Source organism: Macrosteles quadrilineatus, unplaced genomic scaffold (genome assembly GCF_028750875.1).
Source record: "Macrosteles quadrilineatus isolate MER2022 unplaced genomic scaffold, UCM_ALF_1.0 Scaffold_5__1_contigs__length_97177068, whole genome shotgun sequence".
NCBI lineage: Eukaryota > Metazoa > Arthropoda > Insecta > Hemiptera > Cicadellidae > Macrosteles > Macrosteles quadrilineatus.
This window is the reverse complement of record NW_026542598.1, coordinates 18834635-18853545: the sequence shown is the minus strand read 5'-3', so window position 1 is coordinate 18853545 and position 18911 is coordinate 18834635. Positions and strand designations below refer to the sequence as shown.

At 36.0% G+C, this 18911-nt stretch overlaps 1 protein-coding gene across 3 annotated transcripts in view; it reads left to right on the top strand.

The window, feature by feature from the left end:
• LOC128994085 (GATA-binding factor C-like) overlaps positions 1-16225 on the top strand; it is a 106048-nt gene extending 89823 nt beyond the window's left edge. For all 3 annotated transcript variants that reach the window (XM_054418329.1, XM_054418330.1, XM_054418328.1), the window contains 3 exons: positions 659-793; positions 11697-12068; positions 14414-16225. In XM_054418329.1, the coding sequence (XP_054274304.1) occupies positions 659-793; positions 11697-12068; positions 14414-14440 (534 nt within the window). In that variant the 3' untranslated portion in view covers positions 14441-16225. The remainder of the gene's footprint in view (positions 1-658; positions 794-11696; positions 12069-14413) is intronic.
• Positions 16226-18911: the final 2686 nt, after the last annotated feature.

Genomic DNA, 18911 nt, shown 5'->3' with positions numbered 1-18911 from the left:
GTAAATCAAACTCATTTTAAAAAAATTCACATGTCTGCAACTTTGTTGGATGATTTCAAGAACTTTCTCTCTTTCAGCCCATTTAAAACGTGTTTACTCTTTCATAAATTTATTTTTACCACAGATTTAGTTGGACATTTTTGAGAGGTAATTTAACCCAGTAGGGGTTACAACCTCTGTTGTCTATGGATCGGAATGTATAACTGAATTGTTCGCAGTGAATAATTTGTACATCAACCAACTTTTGATCAAGAGTTCCAGGATATGTTTTGTTTGATTTATTTGTATTCACAACTACCACTACTAGCTGTTACCCACGTGCTTCAACCCGTTTGACTTCATAAATTAGGTATTAATTGATTAAGCTGAAATAAACAAAACAGAATACAGCAATACAAACAAATAAGAACAGCTGAGATATTTTGAACATTAGGTATAAGGAAAGTTCCCTTTGGGGAGCAATTACGACCTTATAGGGCAATTTATGAAATAATGGATAATTTTGCGCAAGGTTTCTCGTCATGACGAACATTTTAAGTATATGGTTTATAGGGACTTGTAGTTTTCTCAAAAGTTCAAGGGTACTTTTGGCTTTATATATAGATACTGTATAACTTTTCACTCCACATCCAAACTAAACATTTAACTTCTGTTCCAGTCGCTACAGTCGGCGGCGCGGAGAGCGGGTACGAGCTGCGCCAACTGCAAGACAACCACCACAACCCTCTGGAGACGCAATCAGAATGGGGAACCTGTCTGTAATGCTTGCGGGCTCTACTACAAGCTGCACAACGTGAGTTACATTCAATAATTTGTTTAATTCAGTTATGGAGTCATTTGGTTAGATCGCGGGACATCTGTAAAGAGCTGATTTTAAACCCGTCAATCGTCAAATGCTTCAAAAAACCTTTTTAATAATGGTTCCCTTATGCGACGAGTTTACTGTAGTGCACAGGCCTTATGTCAAGATGAATCAGTTTAAAGACCTTCTTATCGCCAATTGGTTTTACACCAGTGATGATGACGGCTTCTGTGTTCTGTTGGTTGTAGTCTCATTTATCTAGAAATAAGGATACTAGGCAAATAGAGGTGGTACATGAGGGTTCAAAGATTACATGCCATGTATCCATACAAGTATCCAAGTCAATTTTGCAAAGCATAACTCTCAATTTCCAACTACTAAAAAAAAAATCATAATTGTTCAACATTTTAAAGCTCAGGCAAACACTAGAAGAAGTCCCTTAGGAAAACGTTGTAGTACAAACACAAATCTTAAACAAAACTCAAATAAACTGTACCTATTTTACTTCGATTAAATAAGATTGACTTGGTTATAATCCTAAAAGTCTTCTCATCCTATGTAAAGTCTGAAGCATAATTTGTGTTCATGCTGGCTACCCTTGAGTGCGCTGATGTCGATTAAAAGACAAGCATATTTAAGAGTTTTATTACAATGTGTCCGAGGTATGATTCAACTATGCCCGAAATAGTAATAGGGGTGATTAGGATCTGACAGCTTGGTGGTCCAGATGCACTGGTCTAATGAGGCAATTAGCCTTCTACAGGGACCCGCGTGTAATGAGTGAGACTTGGAATACCCACAGGTTTAGAAGGCACTTCCAAGTTGGACTTTACAAATTATTAGTTGAATAGTATTTGTTAGAATGGGACTTCTTTGTCATCAGAAAATATTCTCTTAGAAGTTCATTATCCTTTTGGGCAAACTTAAGACACTTTCAAGTTGTTTCTGTCCGGGATATTTAAAATATCTATATGTTACGACATACAAATAATTAATTATTCGGTTTTAAATTATAATATTTTATTTTATCTTTGCTGAGAATCAGATAAAATTGCTCTAAATATAAGTTTCCAAATACTGGATGAAACTAAGTAATCGAATAATATACGTACATTATTAATAGAATTATATGATCGCGTTTAAGGTATATATCATCATGTTTAAGGCATTTTGCCTTTAATTCACTATCACGCTAGACATCGTATTGTATTATTACGACATAAAGATTCGTGAAATATGGAATTGCGTTTTTATAGCATACACGTTCGTATCATATTTTACAACCTTAGTTTTAACGGAGATGTATTGCAAGAAGTTTTCATCACACATCTTTAATATTTTTTTGTACCTACTCTTTTGAAACAATTAGAAATGTAACTATATAACTTAATGACAACAAAAATATTTCAACTGCCCATCAAATCTCTCTTTACACAAGAAAAACGCACTTAAAACATTTCTTGAGTTTTCCAATAGTATACATTGCTGTACAGCAGATTGCGTCAAATGCGCGACACTATTGCATGCAGTATAGCATGTTTGCCACGAATATGTTATGATAAAAAATAGTCCACGCTAAGCATCCACGTTATCGCTCACGTTACCAACGTTTCGCGTGATATTCACGCTGTCCCAACATCGCGGGAAATCCTGTCGATGTTTGCGCAACAATTGACAATTCGTACATTTCGTGTCATGCACAACGAGCGTTATTGGTCCGTGCATGAACTAACCGGAACTTGGGTGCGCTTTCTGTTTCGTGCTTCGTAATATTGTGTAGAAATACATCACTTTGTTGATCGGTTAGTAATATTTTTCTTTGTTTAGTGTTTTGTGGACTTTGTTGTTGATTCGTCTAATGTGTAGATTTATAAGTGTCAGTGTAGACTAAATTATGTATTATATGCAAGTGTAACCTATACTTCCAAACTTACCTTTCATTAATTGGTTTCGTCTTACCCAGGGAGAGCACATGATTTGATGTGAATTACAGTTTAAAACTTCCAAATTGGGTTATGAATTTTATTTTGTTAATTCCGATCTTGGTATATTTGAGGGCTGATGTTTAAATTTCAAAACGCACACTATTGGGTTTAGTTTACGCTCCAAGGCATCAGCCTTGTTCAGTGTATGTAAACTGCATTGTGATAAATTATCAATATGATTCGATGCAGTAACTATCACATCAAAGTAAGATATTACATATACAAATTTTCACATTTAGACGTGTTGGATTGTCACTTCTTGTTTTTACGCTTTACACGTTCTTCTTCTTCAACAAACGGAATTAAAACGTCTATAACCTAATGTTGTCGCAGAATGCCTTACAACACTACTGTATCCGATACATTTCATTTACGTTACTTTTTTGTGGCCAGATAACCGTTATGTTACGAAGCTATTTAGTTCACACTCGCTCAAAATGATACTGTAAACTAGATCACTCTTGATTGTTTAAACTAATTAACATCACGTTGTTTGCCACCGGCAAAAAACGACAACGACAGTCGTGAGAACAACTACGGATTTGTCCGGACGGATTAAACCGTCACGAGGGTGGCCGAGCATGACACCGGAGAAGGTGTGAACGAGCGTCGTCTGGCGAGCTGCCAGCGCTGCGTCGTCATCGTTTTTTGATAAGACTCGACGCGCCACGACGGCATATTCTGGGGGGGGGGGGTAAATACATGGGGGGTGTGTACTTACCTCCCACCTTAGAAACCATTGCCGCATCAGTGTTTTCAACAGAAGTCACCTGTAGTTGGTTTTGAGGATAAATGCTATAATCTTGTACTTGCGACGATTGAATTAAAAAGAAATAAAAAAAGTAGGCCTATGCAATATTGCATTAATTGCTACGTATAGAAATGTTTAAAGGGGGGGGGGGTTTAAATCATAAGGATGAAATGCTGAAGACAGAGAGATTACAGTGTGGAACTTCCTGCACGCCTGGGTTGAATTTCCCTGGCCTTAGTCACCAATGCGATGTTTGAGTCTGAAGCACATCTGGAACTGTTGGTCCACCTATTAAGTGAAAATAAAAATATAACTGGTTCTATGTTTTAGATCTTTCTCCTCAAAAAGTCATACTAACATCATAATAGAATGAATATTCTGTAAATTGCGAATGAATAAACAGCCAAAAGACACGAAAAGGGTTGGGTTAAGAAAAAGTAGTAACATTGATAAACTCGCAAAATGCTAACCTCTCCCACGATCCTTCATCTAATGAATGGCATCTCAGTGTAAACCCTTTGAGAATTCGCCAGTCTGCAGACGGAGAGTGATTCACGAAAAAACCGTCCGGACTAATTAAAATAAATGAGGGGTGGTAGGGGAGGTAATGGAGGGGATCCGAGTAATGGTTCGTGCCCGACGACAACGGCCTCCTTGAGTCTGTGTGGCCGCGATCAACTGGGCCGATTATCGGAGATTTGTTGCCAACAGAGATAACGCTATTTTGATCATCTGTACCTAAGAGCTGCGGGTATATTTGGCCACCTTGTGGTACGCCGTAACGGAGCTCGCTCATCTGGCGTTGCGGTCGGCCGGACAAGATTTACTGATCGCATCAGCTGGGGAGGGAATTTTATCGGGGAATCAGAGAGATTTACTGTTCGGATGTAATCTAGGAGTTTGTTTAATGATTCGTCCCAATGTGTTGTTTTCCGTGTTGAGAAAGTATTGTAACCTATTGAGATAATTAAAAATGATTCATTAACATTTTATGTTAGTCATTTAGAACTTGAGTAGCTCAAGTTCTAAATTACTGTATATAGAACACACTTTTTAAGAATCCTACGATACATAGATTAACACAGTTTCTTATAGATTTATCATAATGCATCAGTTGTAGACAATTTGAAGGCATATTTTTAAAAGTATAGTTTGCGCTAATTCGTGTCTCGGTTTTAACCAATTTTAAAACAATTTCAACAGTATAAAACAAAATACTAAATCAATATTTACAACAAAGATGTTTCTTAATTCTTTCATGAAGAGTATAGGCAGTTAAATGCTATCTACATTTTTTAACTCGCACTATGAAACCTTATTGTGGTATAATATAAACGCTTTGACCACCGTTCATTATGTAAAGCTGTACAATTTTGAAATTGACGAACTAAGGATGATTGGCAAACTTGTAGCTATTATATCCCATTGTACGCCACACGATATCGCTACAAATCTGCTATAGAGGCTGTTTGCAGGTTTTGTTATTGTTTATACGATGTCACATAAAAGCAGCACCGGGGCGGGGATATAGGAAACGCTCAACAATGGTCCGAGAGGGGAGGGCGTCTCAAGCCGCCTCGGAACGCCAATTTTCCTTAGAAAAGACTTTGAATAAAGCAACATTGAATAGCGAGGAGGCTGGAATCGATTATCGCTGACAAAAAGTGCTTGTGTCTCGCAATCGGATCGCAACAAGCGACAATCGGACAAAGCCGAGTGGGACACTTCCGATGCGATACATGTGTTCCATTGAGCCCGGTGGGGTAGATCGGGCGGAAAATGTAGAAGTGGTTACTGAAGCTGCGATTATGGTTTGAGAAAGTTTCCTTGACATATGTTGGTGCAAGAATTGGATAGTTTTAATCACCACGTTCTAATTCCTTAATTAGGATGGTTGTTTTAGTTTGATTCAAGGAGGTTGACTATAAACTTATTCACAACCATTACGATACAAATAGAAGAATCTTACTGAATATGGTATGATAGTAAGTCTTTACCACTTCACCCAGGAAATAGTCACCTTTTCATTTCCCTCTAAAATTATATTGAACTTTCTTAACCCAATTCCACAAAAACCCTGCTGTTTCAGGCTGCGTTTCATATCTCATATGCACACTCTTTACTTCAGGAAATATTACTGTTTCTTTTTTCAAAATTATTTTGTACTTTTCAACCGCTTCACATAAAGCAGCAGTTCGTGCCCGGCGCGGTGGGTGGCTCAACGATTATTTATCTGTAATGTATTCATTCCACCTACTGTCTTCTGCAACGCCGAATAGTTTACTACTCCAGAGGTCCACAATTCGACCACGTACCACGCGAACTATCCAAGTAGACCGTGAAGTTGACGTGTCTTGCGGTATTTACCGTGACTTACTTTGTACCAACAATCACCCAAGTGCTTTTTAATAGCCGCTTTATTGTTAATAAACCTCGGTGGCGCGAAAAGTGCGTGCGAAGTTTAGAAAACGTCCTCTCAATTGGTGAAATCAGGAGTAATTGCTGTTTACACGTTGGAGGGTTTAAATTTGAGTGTTGAAAGAGTATTATGCAATTAAAAAGGAAAACAAATATTTTAAAAGTAAATTCTGAATAACTTGTTGAAATCTAAAATTAAATCTTAAATAATCAACTCAATTTGCACCCAAAATCCTCATTTTTAACTCAACAAACTTTCATTTGAACACCTGAAATAAATTAAATATACGTCCACCGCCAAAGGGTACAAAGGGCACAGTGGCGGTGACATGTAGATCTGGGAGTCTTGTCAGATAACGTCGACATTTACAGGCGCTCCCTGAACAGTGAACACCCCTCGGGACGTCTGGACCGCTGTCTCCAACTGAGGCTTTGTTGTAACTAGGTTATGTGTGTTTGTACAGCTTATGTCGTGTGCTAAATACGAATTCCCGTCAGAATATTAGGAGATAATCTATGAAAATTAATAGGTTAGTGACTCATGATTGATGTAAATTTGTTTGTATTATTTTCTACGTTAACCCCTTTTTAGCTACAAATCTAGGGGTTTTCTACGTAAATAGTATTTTTATCGGTATGGTAGTTATTATCTATAAATAAGTACTTATTTGTAAATTCTTAACAGTTAACTAAATCTGGAGAAATAAACAATTAGAAATAGTATTGACTTACAGTAATTCTTACATTGCTCCTTGTTCCACATCATTAGCTGCATATCGTATTTATTTTATGTCCCTATTTCCCTGATACCTCAGTTCCACATTCCTACACCTTTTTCATCTGTTATAAGTTTTCAGTCCTCTGTGTATACCTGTTCCATGTTCACCTCTGTTTCATATTTTACTTCTCCGATCCATTTTTCCATATCCATCTGTTATTTTGGACCCAGTTCCCTATTTCATATTCCTAGTCAGATGTCCCTTATTCTTATATAGTTCCCAGTTTCGTGTTTTCCCCCTCCTGTTCTATGTTTCTATGGTTTCTAGTTACCTGTCCATTATCTTGTTTCATATGTGTCCTGTTCCTGGACCCCTAATCCTCTGTTCCATGTCCCCTTGTTCCAATTGTTCCGTATTCTGTGTTCTTAGTTCCCTGTTCCATCTGTCTCATACCCCTAGTCCCCTGTTCCATCAGTCCTGTTCCTGTTCCCTGTTTCTCTATCCCTAGTCCCCTGTTCCATCAGTCCTGTTCCTGTTCCCTGTTTCTCTATCCCTAGTCCCCTGTTCCATCAGTCCTAGGTCCCTGTTCCCTGTTTCTCTATCCCTAGTCCCCTGTTCCATCAGTCCTGTTCCTGTTCCCTGTGTCCCTATCCCTAGTCCCCTGTTCCATCAGTCCTATGTTCCTGTTCCCTGTTTCTCTATCCCTAGTCCCCAATTCCCCGTCCCACACTCTGCTCATGTCACAAGATTACTTCGCTTGATGTTTCTCTCCGATCGCCAAGTCACTCTACCAGAATATGATTAATGGTTTCTCTCCGCAACATCATTTATTTCAAGATGTTCTCTGCCATGTCGCTGGTTTTCAAGTAATCTATAACTTATAACTCACGCCGTTCTTGAAACCTTCACTTTCTATGATCCCAAAAGTGATATTTTTACGGATGATTTCGTTTATTAAAATTAATTTATGTCAATATTTCTATTTATTAAATTTTGATCTCAACCTAAGTTATTAAAAAACGAGTTCAATTGTTTTTACTTAAAAAAAAATATATATTTGCCATAGATAATAGAAGATGTTCACTAGTTGTCCGATTAAAAAAATTAACTAGTAATAATTTCAATATGGCAAATATACTAGTTAATTATTGTACGTGAACGCAAACTCCTTAAAAATAGTAAAATAGTAATTTATACAGTTTCTGTCTTCTACTAATAAACACTTTTCATTTTGTCACCGTTTAATCTTTTTAAGTAAACTATATTAAAGTTAAGGATGAAAATAGATTGCGAACGTTAAGTACAAGCGAGTTAAAGTGCTACAAATAAAACCCTTAATGAGAGGATATCCACCCTAAAGGGCTTGGCCACTACAAAGGGATAACCTCGCTGTCAAAACACTACGGAGGGCGCGGTCACTGCCCTTCTTTTCCGCTATTTTCGTCGCTAAAATGTTAGCTAAATTGAGCCCTTTGCAAAAACTCAGAGAAAGCTCCAGTAATTGCTCCAACTGCTATTTTTGTTAGGTTTTCTAAGTTCTGGTTTTAGCATCGACTTAGAATATTTTCACTTAAAAATAATGTCCAGAGGCATCTGTAAGAGAAATTGAGGTTTCCATTTTTCTCTTTGAAGTAGTGAAAGACGCGATTACTAGTATTTAAGTTATTGATAATTTTTTTTTATAAGTTAGAGGAAGCAGTTTGTTTAATTTATGTGCTGACTTGAGCTTAGGCCTAAATTTATATTTGAACCTTCTAATCTGGAGTAGTCCCTACTCCCACCCCTACATAAATCTAAATCAAAACTTAAACTAATTTTTAGAAATTAAAAAGGCAGTATTTTTTTCCTATGTGAGAAGTAAGACAAAATTTGATTCCAATTGCTTTGTCAGAAATTTTAACTTCTTAGAGAACTATAATTAATGAAATATAATTTTAATGTTCAACGCACTCCAATAGCACATAAACTCTTTGAACAGTATTGAGCACATGACCATCAACCAACAATATACTGTGTCAACGAAACAATTACATAGCCGCTGTGTTTATGAACTGCAATTATTGCGATTGATATTGCTATTAGGACTCATGTTGGAACATTTTATAGGATGATTATTGGCTCATGTAACCGGAAATGTTTTCATCAATCGAACTATAGCTTTATTTAAAAGATTCATAATTTCGTTTTGATGATGCCACGTTTAGATGAATAATTAGTAAATTGTCTTGGGCAGAGTGTATACTGCAGAGGTTTGATTTATACTTAAAGACAATACTATGTAATGTTGCAACCCCTAAACACTATTTTGCCCTAATCATGTGGGTGTTTCCCCCCTAGTCAGGGGATGTCGGGTGGTGCGGTGTCGACAGACGACAGATGGGCCGAGACTTCTCCTCTGACAAATTGCTCTTTTTGCCCACAATTAAATCTGCGGCTTAACGGCGAGCTAATATTTGTCTAGTCACAACCCTTGCGGTCTACCACGGCTGACGTACTTCTACGACTCATTAGGTGTGCATGGGAACGTTGTAGTGTTCATCCTTCAACAACCCTTTGAGTTCAATGAGTTCAAGCAGCTGTTTGAACTCGTAAGATCAGCTTATCCCTCAAGATCAGTCAATCCCTTAAGATTCGACGTATCTGGCTTTAAACTTTCAAATCCACGAGATTGATTTTTCAAATTACACGTTACTATAGTTCTACAGGAAGCAACATTTTTTTTCTGAATTGATATTGAGAAAAATAAAAAAGGGCAGCTGTTAAACAAATAGAAAGTCTGAAGATACCAAAATATTCTCATTAATCTGGTTTCATCAGATATTTTTTTATTTATAGTCAATGTTCGGTTTCCAAGATGGATATTGTGAGCCAAAGAGAAGGCAACCCTTCAAAATGCAACCTCTGAACACTATACAATCCCTGAATATCAGACAGTCCTGGAAGATCAGAAATGAAGACCAGAAACATCCTTTTCGTTGATACTACTCACTTATTATTTCATCAATATTCAAGCTTTATTGTAATAGTGTTCTGAATCTAAAATACATACACATAAGTGTTAGAGTATAGGAGACAACATCTAATTTCATAATATTTAACCATTCTTTCGTTTTGCCCATCTAACTGCATTAACTGGTGGAGAGGATTAGCTTTCAGCTCGATTGACCCTCTCATTCGAAAAGAATTCGGGATTTTAGGAGTGACCGTATAAAAAGTGAAATAGGCTGTTACAAGCTGTCTGCCCGGCGACTCGTGTTTCCGCTATAACAGAACGACGCTTGTGTCTAGTGTCCAGACTACGACTACGACGACACCCTCCGTCTGGGTGCGCCACTAGGCGTGTCTGTCTGTCCCAGGCTTTTGTGTCTCCATCTCGTCAAAATGCCAAAAGGTAGTGCTAAAACAAAAGCTCCATTGAAGAAGGTCGGAATGTCATTGACTCTACTAGATCATTCCAAGGCCAAGGAAAAAGTAATTTTCACTTTGTAGCATTTTTTAATTGGAAACTTTTTAAGGAATCTTTTTGTTTATTTTGAATGTATTTGTCATATTTTTGTTTTCGTTATTAATTGCAATAATGATGAGATGGTTGAAATTGATGGTCACCAAAGTAAGCCAATGAATGTCTCTCGTCTGCTTCGACGTTTTTAAGTACTGTACATACAAACATTTTCGCTGGTTTTAAGGTTTTTGTTACGTTTATGATTTAACTTTGGATTTTATGCATAGGAAATCTCATCATGTCTCCTTACTCATATTTTTTTAACCTAATATGCATTTTTAATTGGTTAAAAGATGGATCTTATTTTAATTTATAGCATGATATAGGTTATACTTGTTTCATGTCCACTATACTTTTTTCCACGTCCTATCTCCCCTGCTTCACATTTGTAGTCTCTTATTCCACGTTTCTAGTCCCTTGTTTGACTGCATCCATGGAAAGTTCTACCAACAGTAACAAAATAAATGCAAATTAGTGAGTTTAACAAATAGGTTTAAAGTTTATCCCAACACTTGGCTCTAGCACAACCGGTACAGCACACAAGGTTAAGTGAGCTCATTTCGGCGAGCCACCCACAACCCAGTCTTATCATTAATACACGTCCAGCGTTTAAACTAAATTGAAAATAAAAACAATATGCGATGTGAGTTAGGCGTCCCGCAGGGTGTTACAATGGACGCAGATTGGGGTGGAATCACCCGCCGTGCCAGAGACGCGTCTGTTTAATTAATAATTACCTATCATGTCAGGGTTAACAGTGTGGGCAGCCAGCAGTACAATGGGTCTTGTTGCGATTAACTGTTCAAACAACGGGCCTTTCTTGCGGATGAAAGTTGTGAGGTTTGGGCACTTAGTGACTTTCATTTGTCAACTCGACAAGTTGAGGTTAGGGAATATTGATGAATTGGAAGCGCTTAAGGTTTAAATTTTAATGTACAAAAAGTATTTTTTGTATGTTTATGCTTCTTGTAGTCAAAAATTGAGGGTACGATAGAATACTTGGTAAAAACTCAATAAAAGCTCTTTCAGATTGTTTCTCATCGTCGTAATACAATAGAGTATAAGCTGTAATTACCAATGATTTAGTAAATTAAGAAGTTTTTGAGCATTTTTGTTGCTTCGATTTTCATCAAGGTTTACAAATTAGAAGATAGAGGAAATTCCTTTTTCAATATTTTAAACACAACTGTAAATACTTCGATAAAATAGGATACAGTAAATGCAAGATCAATGCCAATATTCCAACACATAAGTTAGCATGCTAGTTTATGGTGCTTTAAAATTTTAAGCGACTAACCCTTTGTGTTAAAAATTCGTGTAAAAACCCATCTTACTCTAAACTTTTTCATAATGATGCACCTTAATCAGTATAATGATAACATTGGCATATTCATCTACTTGGAAAGAATCTGAAATCGTATTTCGTAGTTGAATGTTTACAATTTCAAACAACTTGAAACCCATGTCTCATTGGATTTTCAAATAAAAGCACCACATTTACGTATGCATTTTGTTTCAGGTTAACAGGCCGCTGACGATGAAGAAGGAAGGGATACAGACGAGGAATAGAAAATTGTCGTCAAAGTCGAAGAAGAAAAAAGGCGGGAGTTTGCCAGGTTCCTGCTTAGCACTGACGGGGGTCATGGGGGACATGATGAAACCTTTCCAAGGGGACGGGATGGGGTCGAAGGGGGCAGGCTTCAGCTCGCCTCACGCCTTTAACAGTCACCATATGAGTCACTACATGTATCCGCATAGTAACATCCACCCTCAGGCGCACTTCGGGTCGCCGCAGCCCCCGGGCCCAGCTGCGCCACCTCCGGGAATGCACCACCATCATCACATGGCCACCTTCACCAGCTTCGGCTTTCCGGGGACGTCCAACGGAATGGTGAGTGTAAAATGCGACTGGGAAGTCAGTTGTTTAAGTTACTCAGTGCAAACAAGTAATGTTCCTAGTTTCTTTGGCCTTGGAAATGGATAGAATATCATGGTGTATACTTGCCGTTGAAGGTTTAAAGTTGAAGCTAGTCAAAAAGAGGTCTTAAATAATACAATATTTTACAGTTGTTCTTACAAGAGAGATATCTTGTTGACTAACCATTGAATATATTTTTATTAAATGCATTCTATCCTCATGGACTGACGGTGATGGTAGTGTGAGTCAATAGAGGAGTAGGTGAGTTGAGCCACACAATCCGCACCATAGTTTGCGGCCTCTATTGTAGATATCCAGAAGACAATGAGTATACAAGCGAGAACGTAGTTGGATTGCGGGGCTAGAAATATACATGCAGTATATGTATATCTCTAGCCCTGGTTTGATTGAGCCTCCTACAATCTGATGACGTTGGTACCACTTTTGTTGCCAACCTTTGTGAAACCAAAGGTCAATTGTACACTTATTAGCACAATTATTCTAAACTGTACGATTTTTTTGCCTCATAAATCACCTAAATTTCATTTGGGAAGAAAAAACAGATTCAGAGTTATACATTTGGCGAAATCCCTATTGAAGGATTCATTTGAAAAATCTAGCTATAGCTGGTAAACATTGGATGTATGATTCAGAACGAATGCTACACTTAAAGCACTTAATTCTTAAATCACTCGTGAAAACTTGTTTACCTGCAGCAACTTTCCTCCTATACACCTATTTGGCATACCAACTTGAAGTAAGTAGGTAGAGGACCTGACCCATTACTCACACCTTATTTACTTTCCAATCGGATTGTGTGGCAAGTTAGTTGCTCTGACAATTAACATATCCAAGCAGCAGTGACTGGACAAGGTATTAAACAGCTGTAGTGGGGGAGAGACCTACGCGACATCGCCCACTACGACCACCAGATCCCAACACATCAATCCTGAACACTTCCGAGACATTTGTTCGAAAACTCGTTCCCGCTGAACTCTGATACAACTGCTATTCTTTCCGTTTCCCACATAAATAACAGCTGGTCCAACTGTTAGGAACATGTAACTGGACATAGCGGACTGTTCCTAATTATTCGTTTTAAAAGTGATCGTGTAAATGCAAAATTCATTCCCTTCTATTTTATCAAGTACTATTACGAACTCCTGAGTCAATTGTATTGTATATACACTTCCACTGCCAAATAATTGAAAGGACTATACTATATTATGTGTAGGATTGCGAAACGTTAACTGAAATAAATCTAAATACAGTACTCACCCAATTCGGAAAGGGCATTTTAAGGTCCCGAAAGAAAACTTCGAGCCAATTCTTTTTGACAACAGATGAACGAACGTCTCCGAAAACATCATATTTTTTACAATTAGAATAAACCACACCAAGTACGATTACAGTAACAGATACTAATGGGTATCAAAATATACAATGCTAAAGAATGTTTTCCAATGGTTCCAAAGTGTTGATTACGCAAATAATTGAAGATTGCCAAGCCTTGGAGTTGTCGAAACTTACAATTAATAACACTTGCTAATGGATTTATGTCGACATAACCTTGTTAACCCGGCACGCCCACGTCCCTTGTTTCACGACACATTCCCGCCATCAATCACCTGTCTGTACTTCCGTCAGTGGTGCCAACTTAGGATCTCAAAAATTCTCAACATTTGTTCACACTATAGTATTATATGGCTAGAAATGTTAAAAGAAACTTTGAAGTTGTCTGCTTAACAGGAGACTCACACTACGGTTTACCTATAAAAAAGAAAACGAATCTTTCGTTCGTTGGTTACAGTGCATCATCTGTAAATTTTTCTGACTTAAAGCTCTATTATTATCAAAATATTCTTTTGTTTGCTATTGTGCAACAATTTACTGAATGTTTCTCTACAATAAAATCAAAATTCACCCCTTATCGACCTGTAGAGTATTTTGTCATTATCATTCTGTGATTTGGATACCTTAAAAGATTGCGCAGTATGAGGAAAAATGTATTTGATCATGCAAAAGTTTAATTTCCATCCTTGGTTATTTTCCAATGTAGTCTTTACCTTGGTCGTTTAACTTGGGCTTGTGTCGAAAATAGGCATTCTTAGCCCAAGTGATAAAATACTATTTCCTTTCCTCCAACAAAATAGTTATTTTTTGCCTGTAATGTTTAACCACCCTGTTTTCTAAAACTTGTTTTTTTTCTTCAGAGCACTTTCAAATTGAGATTCACTTGACGATGTAGGCTTTCCATGAGTTTATTTATATTTATACACTACTGTACCACCCTCTGACCTATTTTTCTCTTGTTTCAGCCCAGTTGGAGATCTGAATACACCTGATGTGCCGACCGAGTCGCCACCGCTCTCACTCCTCCGCTCTCCAGTCTAGTCCTAGTTTAAGAGATATTATTTCGTGAGTGTCCGCTGTAGCCAGTCTAGCAGACTGATAGATTTATCTGTGTTATCTGTCTCCCTTGCCTTTAGCTATAACCCACTTTTTTACAGATTCCTATTTGATTTCGTCCCGAGTCGAGCTTTAACCGGCCAAGTCGAGTACTTGTAAATTGACCTTGTACATAGCCACATGTGTGGAGGATAGGGTGTTGTGGACTTGGTGGGTTTGTTATGAAATACGAGTTTAGTTGTCAATACATTACGATCTCAAACTGCACTCGATAAGTTTTAATTGTAACAACCATTGCTTAAAAGACCATGACAGTTTGAATAACCCCTCAAAAATATATATTACTAAACGCAGCGTTACAAAACACAAAAGTGGCTTTATTACAAACTAATTGTCAAGTCTTGGATATATATCATGGTTTGGTTATCAATCGGATCAGGGAAGGTGATATCGTAGCTTTGGCGTTTCGGTATCACCGTTTGCTCTTCTCACTCCTTTCATACGATCCACACACATAAATTTCAGGTCCCATATGTGAAAAAGCAATGCTAAAAGAGACTGCCAACCTGCTGCCAACCTCTAAAAATCCGTTTTTACGATTTGCCTCCAGAGGGGACTCGAAACTCTATCCTATTTTTATGAATTCTGAACCCAATCCCTGTGATCTGACAGAGATCCCGATCATCAAAATCACAAACTTACTCACCAATGTCCTACAACTCCCCATCTTCACATTCATTTTGTTTACGGCATTGATACTGTAAATACGCAGGTTGTTCCGTGATAGATTTCGGTTAAGTACAAAACCACCCCGAGATCGAGATGGCGTTCTCAAGACTGTCTCGTGTATATATTGTATATTAGACTGCCGTTATAGACTGTACAGTGCGGTTTTTATTTATTAAAACGCTCGTCTCGATCGCTATATTAAACACGTTTGTGTTAAGGAGTGCAATGTTTTAAATTTTGTTATTGTACAAATAGTGAAAGATAATTTAAAGTGTTATTTAATGTAAAAATTGTAAATTATATTTTGATTACTTTTGCATAATTATAAGAATTGGGTACTTCTAAATTCTAGGTCGCCTCCCAAAGACACTGGTAAATTGGGGAGGATTTGTTATTGTTTCATGTGAGAAATTTTATTTTGGTTTTGTAAATTGTGACATGAAATGACTATGTATACGTGACACTAAATTATTCTGTTTGAGTATCAACTTTACATCAATGTAAACTTATGTATTTTTGTACTAGACACCAAATGTCTTAATTTTATAGTCTTTAGGCTAATAACATAATGTGTGTTCTAGAGACTCGTGTACGTTATAATTTCTTTCAACAGTTAGAAAACATAATCAAAGTGTTATTGGCATTTAATTTTAGCGAAATTGTGATTCCACCAATAGTTAAAAGATACATTGGTCATACTTATTTTGTAAAATGGTTGTACTACCAATTGCTAATATGAGCAATACTTAAACATTAAAATTAGAGATAAATGTATTTATAGTTTATCAGAGATAACACCATAAATACACTTGTAAATGTTCAATGACAGTTTATGATATTATTTAGTGATATGTTGCAATTGTATGATATTGTATGATATTGTTTACCGGCGACCTGGGAAGCGATCTAGAGTTCGCTCGCTGGACCAACCCACCTGTAATATATCCATGTCCTGTGACAACTTATTTGTATACAGTTACGTGTGCGTTGTCGTGTACCTAATTTAAATAAACAATTACATATTATTAAGTATTACTACAGTTGTGTCCTTTGCCATGTCCTGTCCTATAATAAATTGTTGCTAGTTGACTTATCCTTTGTTCTAACAGATTGGATAGATTTTTGGAACATAAACCTACACAGAATATGAGAATGTGGAATGATTATGGATATTTATTTTAGTTCGTTTGTTGTTATAATATACTATCTAGACTCAGAACTTATATGGTTATTACAAGGAAAGGTCAAAACGTTTTACATTGATCTAACTTAAAACAACTAACACGTTATGACAAATGTGATAAATATTTTAGGTTAGTTTTTTTGTATTTCAAAGCTAATGATTATTTTCTGAATCAAAATCGATCATGAAAATGTATTTAACTCCATTTATTATTCCATTTCAAAAGTCTAAAAAGCCAGAAAACATTGCAAGATGCAAACAATATAGCAGAGATGAATAACAAAAACGAACTTATTTATGTGTATGTATTAATTTATGAACAAAACAAGGTGTGCGTTTTAACAATAAGAAAACATAGGACAAACCAACGTTTGATTAAAAACATAAAATAAACAATATAAACATAAGAAACAACATAAGAAACACATAACACAAGACACAAACACAAAACATAAACACAAAACAACATAAGAACAAACATAAACAAAGAAGAAAACAACATAAACATAAGAACATCGAAACATAAACATAAGACATAACATTAAACATTAAACATAAGAAGATCGAGGAGTTACGGAGTGCGTGTGCTTCTGGGACAATAAACAGTATGTAAAAAGAAAAAAATATATAACTAAAGTTTTGTCAAACATACAAGTCATATAATTTGTCAGTAACTAATTCTTTTAAATTTTCAATTGATTTTCTTTTCTTGTAAATTTAACGTTGTAAATTAATTTATTTTATTATTGTTGATTTTTCCCTTTCAAAGTTTTCTTTTGCTGTTGTTTCACCTTGTAACTTTTTGTTCCTTTAAATTTATATTTTGTTCATTACACGTTGAGTAACACCCTTAAGCAGTCTTATGTCTCATTAACCTAACACCTCTTCACTAAGCTAAGCGAGTGAAGAGGTGTTAGGTTAATGTAATATGTTACCGGGAATGAAGGCCTATATGACGCAGACATTCTATATACATTGTCTAAATACAATGACCAATCGCCATAGTATTTAATACACTTTGACTAGACTTAGACATTGTGTATTATATCTAGTCTTTCCATAAAATGCCCACATGTGTGTCAGGCAAAGTCTACCAAAGAAACTATTTACAAAGTATGAACAAGTAAGCAATAAAAAAGTAATCAAGCAAAAAAAGTATTAAATTGTTTTATTTATGTTTAGGGTTGGTTTAGTTAAGTCTAATTGATTTGATATTAGATAATGCTGAAAAAAGAATAAAAGTCTTAAAAAAGTGCTTTAGAATAATGCAATAATGTATGGATGGTTAGCTTAGGTTTGTATATTTTAGATTAGATTAGTTAATGCCAAACGAGAAACAAAAGTCCTACACAGCACAACACAATCCTACAACCGCGTATTCTATACTTTACCAGCAGTAGCAACGGGCATTCTGTAAAATGAATATAACAAGTATATAAAGAGCTATATTTCATAGAATGCCTGATTACAAAGTATATAACAAATTAGCCATATTTCATAGAAACGCCATATAATATATAACAAAATATGCCTCCTAAATATACTTTACAGGTAACATAAATCCTAAAACATTGGGTAGTCTCTCCGTTCCACATATGTTCTATAACAAAGCCTACTATATATAGGAGGATCCACATAATGATGTTTTATTATAAAAAATAAATAATTAAACTTATTTAATGCTAGAAAAGAGTATTTGCTTGCTTCTTTTCCCCGTCAAATCAACAAAGAAGCATACAGTCATTCATTCACCCATTAATTAGGTCGATGAATTAAAAAAATAGCATTAATCGTACTGGAATATAAGCAACTAGCCCAATGAAAGATTTTAATTCTTCACATGTTGGGTTTTTGTAGTAATTTCGTAACTATTAAATACCGTAATTCCTTATTATATTAGGCACAAATAGTAAGAATTTTAATTTACCTATATTGTGTTGGCTACACTGACAATCTGTCAAGTCACATGTCGGTTGTTGCATAACTGGTTTAACCTCGTTAACATTAGTGATGTTAAAATATCAAAACTTTAACTTTTCGACAAATTGAACATTTACTTCCCATCTTAGAATTATATTGTTTTTTAATAAATGACAACAAGTAGTAAAATAAAAAGCAGAATTTATCAGATTCATAGGCCTATAATTGTTGCATTTGAATACAGAACCAAAGATGATGGATTATATTTACACCTCCAATGACCATATTATTATGGATAGTCATGGCGTGTGACTGTATACCTGTTTGACGTAAATTAACACTTCCTTGTATATATTTTATTGATAGTTTGACCTAAAACATGGAATCACTAGTTCCTGTTTTTGAACTATTACAATACACACATACTGTATTAAGATTAATGGATAGTTATTTCATACTAAATATTAGTAAAACTGTTCAAAATGGAATCTGATAAATAATAGTTTGTAACAAATACCATTGTAAAACGAATTGGGTCCAATAAAAACTCAATGCATTATATGAATTAAACATTT